This window comes from Molothrus ater, chromosome 1 (assembly GCF_012460135.2).
Source record: "Molothrus ater isolate BHLD 08-10-18 breed brown headed cowbird chromosome 1, BPBGC_Mater_1.1, whole genome shotgun sequence".
Lineage (NCBI taxonomy): Eukaryota > Metazoa > Chordata > Aves > Passeriformes > Icteridae > Molothrus > Molothrus ater.
Window position 1 is genome coordinate 124505630 of NC_050478.2, and position 15337 is coordinate 124520966.

At 44.4% G+C, this 15337-nt stretch overlaps 1 protein-coding gene across 1 annotated transcript in view; it reads right to left on the reverse strand.

Annotated features, from left to right (window-relative positions):
- ZNF704 (zinc finger protein 704) overlaps positions 1 to 8214 on the reverse strand; it is a 99900-nt gene extending 91686 nt beyond the window's left edge. The window contains exon 1 of the mRNA XM_036397801.2: positions 7874 to 8214. Within this exon, the coding sequence (XP_036253694.2) occupies positions 7874 to 8149 (276 nt within the window). The 5' untranslated portion in view covers positions 8150 to 8214. The remainder of the gene's footprint in view (positions 1 to 7873) is intronic.
- Positions 8215 to 15337: the final 7123 nt, after the last annotated feature.

Below are 15337 nucleotides of genomic sequence, written 5' to 3' on the forward strand. Positions count from 1 at the left end.
AAGGTGATTGTACAATTTGCTCTCTATGTCAGTATGATGTAGGAATCAGTCACCTTATCTGCTGAAGCACAAAATAAAATTTAAGTAACCATCCAATCTTGACTGCTTGTTTTAACAGCACTGCCCATCTAAAGTTCAAATAATCTTTTATCCACCATGTAAAAAAATGCATGAAAGATGGTAAAACACTGAGCTATGTAATTTCACACATCCACGACTGATCACTGAGGCATTTTACCTTCCCTCTGAGTCTGTGTTTGGTGATCACAACAGTCTTTTACAATTATTAGGACCACTATGAAATGGTTTTAGTCTACTAGTAGATTTATACTTGTGTTCAATTAATTGGGCTGAAATCCTAAATCTGCTTAAACTAGCAGGACTTTTCCATCAACTTCAGCTGGGTCAGGATTTTATGGAAATTAAATTCTGTATGTTTTGAAAAACACAAATAAAAAGATCTGTATTTTTATTCAGAGTCCAAGCAACAGAAGTTGTTCGGTTTCCTGTCTTCATTAGTTTTGTTGTCAAACAACAAATACTACCCACACATGTACTTTTTAATACAATACGACAAATGTCACTGCAATAATCATTTGAGATTGGAAAGTTTGGCAAGGTGCCAGAGTAGTGAAAGTGATCCTATCACAGATTGTTCAGCAGCAGCAGTGGTAACATTAAATTCCTGTAGCTCTGCTCAGCAACATGCTACAGTGAAAAACATGAACACAAGTTCATGAAATTAAAGCTGATTCCCAGAGGAGCTAATGAACATTCTTTTCATTTACCTTCTATTTCCTGTACAATTTTTGTAAATAAATAAAAACACTTAAGAGTTTCTCTTTTGACCTATTGTCCTTCTTTAGTCTTTGGGCAGGCCTTAAGCTGCAGTATTAGTCAAGCTCCTCACTATTTTTAGAAATAAGCAATTCAATAAATCACTTGAAAGTATTATAAAGCCAATGTGGACTCATTCTGAGGGAATTAAAACAAAAAAAAAAGCATCATTGCTCAATCCACACAGTATTTACAAAGCAAGCACCAGCAAGGACCAGCATGCTCCTGGCTGGCCAAGCAGCCAAGCAGCCAAACTCTCATCTTTGAGGCACCAATTATCCCGCAGTCTAGTAAGAGCTCTCCAGTGCTCTTGTAACACTGGAATTTCTAATCTAGCAGCTGGAAAAACAGAGTAAGACTTGAGGGTTCAAAGCTGATTTACAGGATTTTTAGACTTCTCTGTAACCTTGGGTCTGAAGAAAGCTTGGAAGAGCACAGGATCAACAAAGGCACAGATGGTCTGTACATCTGCACTTGTCACAGGACACACTACAAATGTTAATTACCAGCCCATGAAAAGCACTTTCTCAATACTTAGTTTTAAGATGAAAAAAAATGTCACTTCCATCTCCAAGGAAGAACTAGGGAACTACAGGCTAGCTGGGAAGGGATCACAAGACAGGGAGGGGTGGCTGATACACCTGACAGTCATGCTGCCACCCAGAGAAACCTTGACAGGTTAGAGAAATGAGCCAACAGGAACCTCAAGAAAACCAACCAGGGGAAATGTGAAGTCCTGGACCCGGGGAGGGACAATCCTGGGGAGGGACAACCCCAGGCACTAGTTTGTGCTGGAGGCCACCCAGTTGGAAAACAACTTTGTAGAAAAGGTCCTGGGCTCCCAGTGAACACGAAGTTGAACATAAGCCAGGAGTGAGTCCTTGTGGACCAAAGCTGAACCGTGTTCTGCGCTGCATTAGACAAAGTACTGACAGCAGATGGAGGAAGGTGATCCTGCCCCCTCCACTAAGGCACCGGAGAGGCCACACCTGGAATGACAGGTTCAGTTCTGGGATCCCAAATACAGGAAAGACATGGATACACCAAAGAATGTGCAGCAAAAGGCCACCAGAATGATTTCATCATGGCGAAGCAAAGGAGAAACCATTTGGAGAAACCTCATTACAGCCTTCCAGTACTTCCAAGGTACAAAGGAAGGAGAGGGATTTTTTATACGGGCAGATAGTGACAGGACAGAAAGGAATGGTTTTAAAATGAAAAGAGGGCATGTTTAGAGTAGCTGTTAGGAAGTAATTCTTTACTCAGAGAGTGGTGAAGCACTGGAACAGGTGCCCAGAGAAGTGGGGGATGCCCCAGCCCTGAAGTGTTCAAGGCCAGGTTGGATGGAGCTCTGAGCAACCTGGTCTAGTCAGTGAGTGACATCCCTGCCCATGGCAAGAGGCTTGGAACTAAATGATCTTTAAGGTGCTTTCCATTCCAAACTGGTCTATGATTCTGCGATTAAGAGACTGGATTATCTCCTGTGAGGAGAGCTGGGACTCTCCAGACAGGAGAAGAGAGGGCTTAGGGGAATTTTAAAAATGTCTAGAAACACCTGAATGGAGGGAACAGAGAGCCAGGCTCTTCTCAGTGGTCCCCAGTGCCAGGACCAGAGGTGATGGTCACACACTGAAGTACTGGAGGTTCCCTCTGAACATCAGGAAACACTTCTTCATTGTGAGGGTGACCCAGCAATGGCACAGGTTGTCAAAACAGGCTGTGGAGTCTCCCTCGTTGAAGATATTCAAAACCCATCTGGACACAGTTCTGGGAATCAGCTCTACATGACCCCACTGGAGCTGGGGGGTTCAGCCAGGTGATCTCCAAGGGTTGCCTCCCAACTCAAACATTCTGTGACAGAGACTGAGCAGCACATCTCCATCCACTGGTATATACTGAATACCTGAAGGCTGTCAACTGAGCACTCTCAACTGACCTCATTTAGATCGAGAAGTATATAGCAGATAAAGACCAGAACTGTTAGTGGCTTCACTTTTATGTAGTTTTCTAATCCAATTCCTTTTAGAGGCAAAGTGGTTTTGTTTGGTTTGTGTCCAAACAACAACAAAATTACATTAAAAAAACCCCAGCAAATTAGTCCCATTCATTCTTTATTAGGGGAGCGTGGACAAAAAATACTATCTTATTTTCTCACCTTCCCCATCTCTGCCTCCAGTAATCCGTATTATGTATAAACTTTTAAAACTTTTCAAAAGGAAGAAAAGAAAAAAAATCCCAAGTCTAGCCATGAATTTTCCACACCAACTTCACTAGACAGGTTTTCACTCAAGAACAAGAAGCAGCCAAATAAAGTTTGAAATTTAAAAATTAATTAACTTTATCTACTTACAAAAACATGGTTAAGCTGCTGGTGTTTATCTGCCTCTCTCATCTCACCCTTTAGTTGTTCCTCACAGTCCATCAGTGTCCATTCATATCTTGTGTTACTCTTTGTAGAACTGGACAGACCAGGATCATGCTTGTTCTGAGTTTGTACACAGCCTAGCCTAACAGGCTCCAAGTTCAGGACATGAGTTCTGGTGTTCTAATAACTAGCAGTATTTATAAAAATAACATTATCATTATTAGTCTGAAAAGGAACATTTTATTTTTTTTCAAGTTCCTAATGTGTCTTGCAAGGTCTATCCTCCACTAAGCAAATCTGGTATTTGAAGCTTGTATTTTGCAAATTGCCTCTGAAAATACATTTACACACACACGAAAGCTAAATTAAATAACACCTGCTAATCAAGCAGGAAAACCCACTTTTTTGTGCACAATGAGTATTAGCCCATTCAAACAGCAAAACTGAAAGTCTGATTTAATGACAGCGATGAATTCACACTGGCTTTAGAAAGAAGGAGGAAAAGAGAAGAGAGTGAATTCAACACAGTTGTACAACACGACTAAAAGGCAACTGATTTCTTCCACACAAGCTCTAAAGATGTGCATCCCATATATCTTCTGCATCCCATATATCACACAGATGTCTTTATCTTTAAAAAACAAACAAAAAAAAAAAGGGTGAAAAAATCAACCCAAAACACAACAAACAACAAAAACTGTGTCCAAAGGTATAATTTTTCATTAACTCCTACCAATGTGTGCCATCTCCACTCTGAAACCGCTGGATTAGACTTGTACATGCCCCTTACTTTGCACCTGTCACAAATTTCACTTCCCAAGGTGGGTGAAACTAAGCCCAATGTTAAAGTGTAAGCATGAAGTTAAAGTCTCGCTTACACTGCTTGGGCTTTTGTATTCCCCTACCATCACTGCACAGCTCTCTGGGCCTTTGGTTTTCAGACTCTTCATAACATCATTTTCCATCATTTGGGGACCTATGTATTTGCAGGACCAAATCCACTTGTGGGAAACTCATCCTTCTGAACTACGAAGAGGTGCTCACAAACAAGCCAGTATCTGGAACAGGTAGTTCCATGGGTGAGGAACAGGTACAGCATCCACAGTCAGCTGGATTAGGAATGTCCTGTGTCCATACTCTCAGCCTGGGAACAGAAACTGGGCTGGAAGTAAACTGCCAACTCCACTGAGCTGAACAGAAGAAAGCACCAACCCCTGTACTATTCATAACAGCAGAGAAAACATTGCAACATGCTGGCATGTTATCACAGGCCCATGTTCACTACTAGCCCACATTCTCAATCATAGCACCCTGATGGTTTACAGACAAATTAGCATAATTCTGCTACTTGCAGTGGGGTTTTCTTCTAAGTATATGATAAAGTCATCATTGGAGACTGCTGATGGACCCTACTTCAAAACTCCTTTCCCCATCATCAAACTCAACAGTTTCCACAGACTACATCAACCCCAGCCTGGTACTACTGTGGCTGTGCTATCTGAACTAGGCTGCATACTAAAGATGAATTAAACAGGACTGCAAAATAACCCACGCTTCAAGACAAACTACTAGCAATTACACTATTTATACTTTTTCATCTCATTTTAAATGGCTGAAAATCCAAATGCAGCCAAAGCAAATACGGGCTGCACAAAAAGGGTTTCATGTGCAAAATGAGTCTGCATAATCAGCACCTTGGTGTAATTTGTTTCCATATAGAGATTAATGAACTAGTTCTGACTAAGTAAGAAGACACAGCACTTCTCAACAAGGCTTTACAGGCTCTCCAAGACTCTCTGGCTATTCTGCCATGACCCACCAACAACACACAGCATACTCGTGCCTCTTCCATCATGGTAGCACAGCAAAGACGTTCTCCAGTGTTCTCCTCCTGGACTGCTACACAGCTACAGCAACATACAGACACAATTTTTGTATCTTCCCCACGACCACCAGTCTTCTCTTTTTTGTTATATATGTTCTCTCTTCCCATGACTTCAGAAAATGGAGAAATAATATTTATCTTTATAAAGTACTTCATCCTCTCTATCCCCTTGCTTAAGAGTGAGGGTCAAAACTAGACTACCAAAGGCACAGCCACAGAGTGGACTCCTTTCTGGAGCAGAGAATATGGCTCTAAGACCTGATAGTGCCAGTACTTTGCTGATTTTGACTAGTGGACCAAATTCTCAGGCACCTTTTAATAATATTAATTCCACTGCTGACCATGATGCTTTCATCCATGTATCACAGGGAGTCCACAGAAGTGACTGTCACAAGCCCCCAAAACCTGTAGCTTTGAAGTGCCATTCCACCCAAGGGCACAGACATCAAGTGTGCATGTGAATACACACCAGAACACTGTTTGATGCTTCTTAACTGCATTATCCAGATAGCACACCATGCAAAACCCAGATCACTTTGCTTTCAAGTCCAGATAAATTCTGAAGCTCGTTAGGATGTCTCTTATTATGAAGGTATTGGTCAATGCAACAATTTATGCCATCTCTCAGGAATGGACACCCCTTCAATATACTTTGCTCCCAGTTCCCAATACAGAAGTCTGTGTCTGGGAGTCAGATGCTGCTGACTCCATGCCACCTCCCCATTTGGAAGGAATTACAGCTGACAAACCATAACCAGACTGCACCAGTTCTATTACCCTCCCAGGGCCTTGCAGTTGGACCTCAGTATTCAATTTATGCCTGATTCTCTCATTAACAGAAACACAACCTGCTTGGAAAACCCACCTTCTGACACACTCAGGGCCACATAGCCAGAGCTACTTTTGGGAAGCACTTTTACATTCAGTCACTTCAGGCTTAAAAGCAATGTACAATGCTTTTAAAAAAAACAAATACAATGCCAAAGGCAGAGAAGTTTAATCTGTTGCTTTAAAATTACTTGGAAGAGCCTTCCCATTAAGCTTTGAGAACTCCCACACTCACAATCTCTAAAGAAATACACACAGAAACCAAAGGTAATTTATTTACAATGTTAAATTTTAAGCCCTCCCAGTTTATAACACTCAAAAGTACAAACAGAGAAAGCAGAAACCGAGGTAATGACAGTTAGAAACATTCCTCCAGAGGGTAAATATGTGCACCTGGTTATCAACAGTTTATTATGTACACTAAATGTAGCCTAACGGGCATTACTACACTAATCTCACCTCTGAAGTAGTTTTACTATTCAGGAAGTAAATACATGCAAACACAGTATTTTGGTATGTATGCATACTCCTAGGTGTGAGGCAGAAATACCAGCAACCTCTAACAGTCCTGCTACTTGAAAGCATGTTGAGGGTTGACAAAGAGGACAGTACACTCCCATGTTATATGCAGATTATACCTATGTAATCCTGTTATATTTCAGTTCATTGTGCTCCACTTGAGAATTTCACTCTTTTTTCCTATTAGGTACACGCAGGAAACTCCTCTAAGCCTCCTCTACCACTTAAGACCTTCATTAGTAAGGGGAGAATGATGGGACCAGAAGCCCATTATGGTGCTCTTCATCCTAAGGCTACCACTCAAGTGTCAAGTGCTGGTTCTGTAGCAAAAAAGTTGTTTCAGCCTGTCAGGCCTCAGTACCATGGATGGTCTGACCCAGACACCATAACCACAACTCATGGCATTTGACAGACTCAGTGAAGAGCTACAGTCTCACTGATTCTCTCAGTGCTGTAACAAAACTGCTCTGAAGTAATATGGGAATAATGTGCATTTCTGCTGCTATTTTCTTTTCTGTACTGTTTGTTTTGGATTTGTTTCCTTCTTCTTCTCCTCATCTGTGGATACAGGAAAGACCCCAGTGGTAATACAGCACTCCTAACTATCCAATCCTGAACTCTTATTAAATAAGAATTATTACCTAGATTGGAAAAAATAAAAATCAATTAAAAGGGGTACCCTTTAAACTTTCATATACATTTACTTTCCATAACCAGTGCACATCTATCACACGAATCCTCTATACTACTACTATACATAGACTTAATCCTACTACCCTGGTTATCCCAAGGAAAAAATAATTACAGAAAATGCCTCATAATAAAATCATTAAGCCTAAATCTGCGGGATCTCAGCCAGTGGGTGTGTTCATCAGGTTGTTCCAAACCGCACCGATTTCAGCGCACTGCCCGCGCACGCTTCGATGGGATTTGAATCGGGCCTCTGCACAAAAGGGCTGCATTCCTAAACTTTCCACAGGTCTCCCACCCAGGCCTCCTGGCCACGGCCACCCGCGTTCGCAGGATGCCTGTCGGGCCCCGGCAGCTCGCCCGCCCCGCAGGCACAGTTCTGCGAACACCTCCGCGCACACGGCCGGGCTGAACATCCTTCTGCAACCCCGGCCAGCCGCACGCCTCACCCAGCCAACTCTGCACTCCCAGTGCTCAAACTCCTTCAGACCCCGCTGGCTCCCCACGCCCCCCGCCCGCTTTTAGCCAGCCGCCCCCGCCGCCCGCTTCGCCTGGGACTTGCGGAGGGCCGGCCGGCCCGCCCGGCGTGGGAGTCCCCCGCAGCCTCCCGGTGCCAGCCCGCTCTCAGCCCCGCCGCCGGCCCCAGGCCGCCCCCGGCGCTCGCCGGCCCGGCCCGGCCCGCCTCACCGGCCCCGCTCGCCGGACCGGGCCCCTCGACCGCCCCCGCCCCGCTCCCTCCCGGGACGCACCTTAAGGCTCCCCCGGAGGGGGCCCTTGCCGTGGCCGGCCAGTGCCGGGGGGGCGCTCCCCAGGCCGCCCTCCTCCTCCTCCTCTTCCTCCTCCACCTCAACCACCACGTCCTCGTCTTCGTCCTCTTCCTCCAGCGCCGCAGCGGAGCCCTCCCGCCGGGGCGGCCTCCAGGCGCTCTCGGGCTTGGGGGGCCGGACCGCGTCCACCTGCGGCGCCGCCGCGCTCAGCCGCCGGCTGCCCATGCTGGAGCGCTTGGCCAAGCGCCGCGCCTGCATGGTGCCTCCGCCCGGCCGGCCCGGCCCGGCCGCCTCCCGCCGCGCACAGCCCCGGCCGCGGGCAGCGGCCCCGCCGAGGTGCCCTAGGGGCGGCGGCGGCGGCGCTCACCGGGGGGCGGCGGTGGGTGTGTGCGGCGGGCGCGCCGCGGCCATGGGGGCCCGCGACCGCGGCCAGGCGGGCCCGCAGCCGGCGTGGCCGCCCCGCCGCTCGCCCACCTGCTCCCGGCGCTCTCCTTCTCCGCCGGCTGTCCGCCCGGCCCGGCCCGGCCCGGCTGTCGGGCGCAGCGCGCGGTCCCCTCCCGCTCGCCCTTCCTCGCCGCCGCCGGTCCCCGGCGCCAAAACCCGGACTGGATTCCCTCCGGCCGCGGCTCCGCCAGGCGCGGGGCGCTGGGGCCGCGCTGCCTTCGCCGGGAGCCGCGGGCGGGTTGGGCTGCCGGGCAGGCCGGCCCCCGCCACCCACCCGCCTCGGCCCGGGAGCGCCCTGCCGGCGGAGCAGCGCGCCGGGCCGGCCCCAGCCTGGGCTGTGCTCGCACGGCGGGAGGGCCAGGGCCGCCCGACTGGACATTGCGGGGCTGCAGCGCGTCCAGGGAAGGGCAACACAGCTGGAGAAGGGTCTGGAGCACAAGTCCCATGAGGAGTGGCTGGGGGAGCTGGAGTTGTTTAGCCTGGAGAAAAGGAGGCTCGGGAGGGTCCTTGGTGTTCTCTAAAAGTTCCTGAAAGGAGGTTGTAGCCAGGTAGAGGGTGGCTTTTCCCCTCAGATAAGCAGTGACAGGACGAGAGGATAAAGTCTTAAGCTACGCCAGGGGAGGTTTGGGTTGGACATCAGAAGGAATTCCTCCATAGAAAGGGTGTTTAGACATGGGACTGAGGTGCCCAAGGAAGGTGGTGGAGGGAATCGCCGTCCCTGGAGGTGCTTAAGGAAAGACTGAAGATGACATTTGATACTATAATTTAGTTGACACGGTGGTGTTCAGTCATATGTCGGATTTTCCAACCTCATGGATTCTGTGACAACCTCCACCTGCAGGACAGGCTGTCAGATTTCTTGGGCCTCAGTAAAATAAAATTCTTTCACTTCTCCCCCCTGAAAAATCTAAATGGGGGGAAAATGGAACTTTTGAAGGAAAAAATAAAAACCCAAAGTGAAGAAATTGGGTTTTTTCAAGATCAATAATTGAAGCAGTGGTATCTATACCCTGTCGAGAAGAAAATTATCGGGGACAGTTAGGGAAGTAATTTCTGGTTTAAATTATGTGCTTAAAGCTTTAAAATACCTCCCCGAAAAGCTTTTAAAAAAATTAAAATAGTTTCCAACCTGTCTGAAGTTACTGTGGTCAGCATTTAAATTTTCTACAGGCTTCTATGCCATTCATTAATGCCTCCTGAGATTGAATTATACTTAAGGTTGTCACATGCTTTTCCTAAACTCTTCCTCTCTAAGTCTTAAGTCTGCATTTACATGTTATTTTTGAGCCATATGTATATTTTTTTCCATCTACAAGTGAATTACAGTCATTCCCTTCTCAGTGTTGAGTACTTTTCTCCCTGCACATTCTGTCCTTGAGACCTGCCAACAGGCCAAATGTACACATTTTGTCAGCATGGGGCCAAGCTTCACCCTAGGTAATTCATCCCTTTCAAAAGTAATGGTATTTTTTATTCTGGAATATAGCATACAGCATTTTTAGGAAAGAAATCATACATAATAAAGTACCCATTCTAAAGAAATACTGAAGTTACTTTTCATGTCAAACTCTGTAAGTTGTTTGAATTCTCTCAACCCAACCCACAAACCACAAATGTTTGCATTCATTATTTCAAGGTTCCCACAGATCTGGGTCAAGATCTGCAAGAAAATTGCTGGCAAATTCTGGTATATCAGGGCTTCCAGCAGTATTACCCTACCCCTCCAAAAGTGTCTTTTCCAGATGTTTTGCCTGTGCTTTGGCCAGCTGCATTGCAATGTCCACTCAGCCCACCTCAGCAGAACAGCAGCCAAAACTCCTGGTACATGCTGCCACAAGATGTTCTGTCTTTTTTCCTGCCACTTCATGTGTACTTAGCTTCTTGACTGGCTGAGTGGATCAGTCATAGTTTTTTGAAGCTGATGTTGCATAAAGGAGAGTGGAAGAAAAAAAAAAAAAGAGGTAAATGGTTTTCTGGTTTTATTCCCGTGCTGAATGTTCAGATTTAGAGCTTATATTTGACATAATTAAGTTATGCTTAGGTTGTATCTTAAATATGAATTTTAACATGAACTTCATCATGAATTTCAATGATAGTCATAGTTCCTTTTATGCCTAGGTTTTACCTTAAACATTAATTTTAACATGAATTTCAATCATAGTCATAGTTCTTTATACCTTAAAGGCATGGAAATGTAATCGTTCCAATACCTCCTAGTCTTACAATTATTTGAAATGTTTTGTATAATTTGAATACCACCTGAATCTAATTGTGATCTTTCCTAGTGGCCTGTGTTCACAGTTATCTGAATTATAATTGTATTACTAAGGGTCCCATTCCTATCTGCCACATACTGGGGTATATACTAAGAGACTTTCTTCACCTTTTCAAAGCCATGTATGTTTTAATTGCAGCAAAACAAGAAACAAATTTAGAAACCATATGCAGCAAGTGTGTTATCACTGAATTGGATTATATGTGCTAGCATGAACACCACAAATAACAGAATGGAAACCAAAGGATCTCTTGCAGGAAACAGTGGTGATAAAGAATAGCTAGGCTTGTACAGACACATCTGTTAACTCTCATGACAGCTCACACTCCAGCCTCTCTTTGAACTCCCTATTCAGCCTTTTTTGCCAGGTTTGTTCTGGGATTTGCTGTAAGGTACAGCTAACTTGACACCTCTTGCCCCGAGGTTAGGTGGGTGAATATAAAAGCAGAGCTTGTTAACCAATTATCAGGCTTTTAGTTGTCAGTTCAACAACTGTTTTAAGAATTACTTAGCTGGGTTCTCTGGTTTGGGAGCATGGTGGCAGGAGGCAGAGAGGCTTAGGCAGGTAGACAGAGAACATCCCAGGCCTGCTTTCCTGCCTGCAGGAGGATGCTCCATGCCCCAAAATGCCGCCTCTTCTCCACAGGACTCTACCAGATCATGGCCCATTAGATCTCAAAGCAGAGCAGGACAGCATGTAAGCCCTACAAGAGTTGGTCAGGGTGACAGAGGAAAAGTGTAACCAAATTTGGGAGGGAGAGATGCCAAAATAGTTTTGGGATTCAGAGGGAATGAGAATCCAGAGTTCACTAGGCTGGTGGCCAGGTCAGTCCCAGGAAGGGGTTTAGAGAGGACTGACTTTCCATTAGTAATCTGAGCTGCTAATGTTTTTTATTCCCGTTGGGTTATCAAATGCAATGAGAAGCCAGTGTTGACAACTCTACAACAGATTGGTTAAAGATTTCTAGCACTTCTCGGGTGAGCCAGATTGGAGCTGCAGTAGGAATAACTTCTCTCACAATATTTGATACAAACAAAAGATAGAAATGACTGTTTGCTCCACTTCTTCCAGTCTGTCTGACTTTGCAGTATGAATGGAGCTGAAGCTGAACCCTTGCTGTCCTTCCAGTGCTTCCCAGGGGAGCTAAATTATGGAGGAAGTCAGGGAGTCCTAGACACAGTCTTCTTCTTTATCTTACATTCACAAACAGTTAAGAGTCAAACACAGGTCATAATGCACTATCACACATCAACATTTTTTGCCCAGGACTCAGTCTTAGCACTCTTGGAGTGATCTGCTGAACAATTCTGGCCCATTGCCATGGCCTGATATCAAGTAAATTCTTGTGATATATGGGGTAATATGGTATCACTTAGCGCAACAGAGATATCTCATGATTGTACCACAGCATAATATGCCTCTAATGCAAGTACAGGCTCTGGCTGGAATAAGAGCTGTTTGCATGTCAATGATTTCCAAGCTTATTAAAAGTTAATGTGCACATCCACACTCCCTTTGTGCACACAGCTCTCCAACACAGCAGAAATGTTTCAAATGCTTCTTTGCCTCTAACCTTAACAATCAGTTCATACTTCCAAAAATGAAATTTCTCTCTAAAGACATATGAGACAATTTGAATGATATATAAGCATATCTATCTCCCTCTAGAAGTTCTTCTAGAGCAAGTGAAGCTGAATTACACTGACAGCTTTTCAGTTCATCTTGAATAATTATTGTCTAACTTCTTTTAGTATACCCACTCAGCAGCCCTTTGCACTAGCCACAGAAAAAAAATCTAGCTTTCCCTAGCACTGCCTTAACTACTCTCTGCTGATTAGCATCAGGTGGAGTTGTCTTATGATACATATTTTTCACAAACATTTCATTTAGTCCATTGTTCAGTTAAGTTTTCCTCGAATTTTTAATATAATTATTTACTGATCAGTTTGACATTTTGTTCTATTCAGCAGCTGCTACTGTGATCATGACTGCAGGCAAAGCTTGCCTGACATCACATCAAGGGAACAAGTTCCTTTTACTTCAAAAAGCAGAGATTTTTCTGTAATGCTGAAGAAGGCACTACTCTGTAACCTCCCTGCTCGCTGGTCTGAGAACTGCTTCCACCAGGGACCATCAGTCAGCAATGCAGCTTCCAGCAGGGATGAGCACTGGCCACAGCCAATAAGCACTACTACTGGTGTGCTTTAGTTTGCCTCATAGGAGCAGGTGGCTACATCACAGCAGGCATTTTATTGGACCACCCCGAATCCTGCCTCAGCTAGCTCTCCTTTTTTTTTTCTTTTACTCTCTTTTTTTCCCCATGCCTTCGATGAAAGAATACATTTTTTGTTATTTTCTTTAATATCTGAATATTTTTCCCTTGTCCATGAATGCCAGCTTTTTATCACTAGAGGCAAGACCCCCCCCCTGCTCCTGCCTCCTCCCAGACTGATGCTATGCTTCAGTTCTTGTCTTTAAAAAATCTAGCAGCAATATAAAACAAAGAAACCCTCAATTTACTGCACATTTAATCACATTTTTTTCAAATATAATCTAATCAACAAGTCATTCACTTTTCACTTTTTAGTGTGCAACAAATGTATTTGTTTGAGCTCTGGTATTCAAACCAGCATGTGCATTAACTGTGTGTGTGTTCCACTTTCCTCATAATCCCAGGCATTTGAGCCCCTGCCAACTTCTTTATTCGGGGACCTGCCTTCTCCACACTCCCTTTGTAAACTTTGCATTTGTTTTGCTTTCTAGTGATCATTGAAGTTCTCACTCCAGCTGGGAGGACAGCCAGGCACCTTCAAGAACAAGGGAATGATTGACAATATTAGGCAGAAAATTGTCTACCAGATGCTGCTCAAAAGGAGAGGTGGCAACCTTCCGACCCCCTTCTCAGTACAGGAAATCATCGCTTGTGTGACACGCCTCTGCCTCACTTGTCAGCTGAGCGGGGAGCACGGGGTCACTTCTGCGTCTGGCTGTTGTGCAGTAAAATGCCACCCTGCAGACAAGGCTGTGCCTTCTGCCTGAAGGAGGTCCCAGTGCCAGCCATGTGTTGGAATGAAGTGGAAAAATTCACCAGACATTACACATTACTTTTCAGTTACCACCCTGAAATACTGACTAGGTCTGAATAACCTTACTGGTACAGAAACGAAAGGAATTCCAGACAGTCCATCCTTGGACTGTGAGGGCATAAACACCAACCAGACCTGCACAGCATTTTAAAAACCCCTCCCCAGAGGTCTTCCTGTTGCCATTAGTACTTTAACACGATTTACGTGTTTATGTCTCTTGAAAGGTTTTGTTCCTCCCCTGAAAAAAAAGGTCAGCTCACCGGAGTTTCATGCTAGTGCTAATACAATGACTATGGTTCCCCTTTTTACAAATTAACTAGACTGAGAAAAACAAAGAGATGAAAAAGGTAAGACTAACATTTTCCTACTTAATTAGCCCACTAAACATGAAAAAGAAAGCAAGCAGAGAGAGAAAACACTTTTTCTGAACAAAAGCAGTGGAAGACCAAAAAACCCAGAGTCTACACTGAGGGCAGACACACAAGACACATAGGCCTCTGAAATGAAAATGTTCGAGCACAAAACAGAAATAACCATGTATACCTAGTTGGGGTTTTCTTACACTCAGACACACACAAAGCTATTTGAGGGAGTTTCTATGTTGTTTGTGCTCATCCATGTGCGGTAACAGCAATGTGTGTGAATAACAATCCCTGAAATGACACCAGAATTAAAGGAAGGATATAGGAAATGAAAGATGATAATTGAAATGCTATTTTAAGCAAATGTATTCATTAATTGTTTTAATTCAGGTGGAACTTCCCCTGCAAATTAGCATGTCAACTTCCTCTTTCTTAGGAAGTGTCAAAGAACTCAGATTGATTCTGAAAGTCAAAGCTGAATTTGCAGAGGTAGCAATTACAAAGAATAACTAGCTTTTCCTTTCAAAATGAACAAATTAGATCAGGTGCTCAGAAAAACATAAATATTACAGGACACAAAACTTCTTTCAGACTCACTCTTTACATGGAAACTCCTTTATAAATCTTGTGGAAGCAAGAAAAAAGAAGACTACATAACTCCAAGTCAACGCCAGCAATAAAAATATTTACACCAATAAATTAAGCAATGGGTACAGTTTTATTTTTATCATAAGATAGTATCATTTTATTTGCATACATTCTTTATCTTGGAGATGAATACCTTCCTTTGAAAAAAGGTACTCCACATTTTTTTACTTGCATACCACACTGACAAGGCTCCAAGTAAACACCACTAACCAAAATTTAAGGGAAACAACAAGTAGCCAGATAACTTGAGGATTGCATCAATGATTCCAAAATGAAAATATCTCCTACCTCTCCAGCTATGAACTGCAAGCCAGTTCACTAGCTGGAGAGATAGAACATATTTTCTGTGTTGAATACGTCCCTGTTTTCTAGTGAGTGCAGTGCTTTGTAAAAGCTAATTTTTGGTGCTGGTGGAGTTTTTTGTTTGGTTGGGTTTGGTTGTTCTGGTGTTTTTTCAGGAAAGCGCCCTGAAAAAATGGAAGTTACTCTGGAGTAACTCCTCAGTCAAATCCTTGGGAGTGTCCAGAAATATGGACAGTTTTGATGGCGCTTTTTTCCCTGAAAGGCTGACCGATACCACACCAGCCTGTTTGTTCCGCTTTACTCGTCCGTCCTCCTTCGGGATCAGGC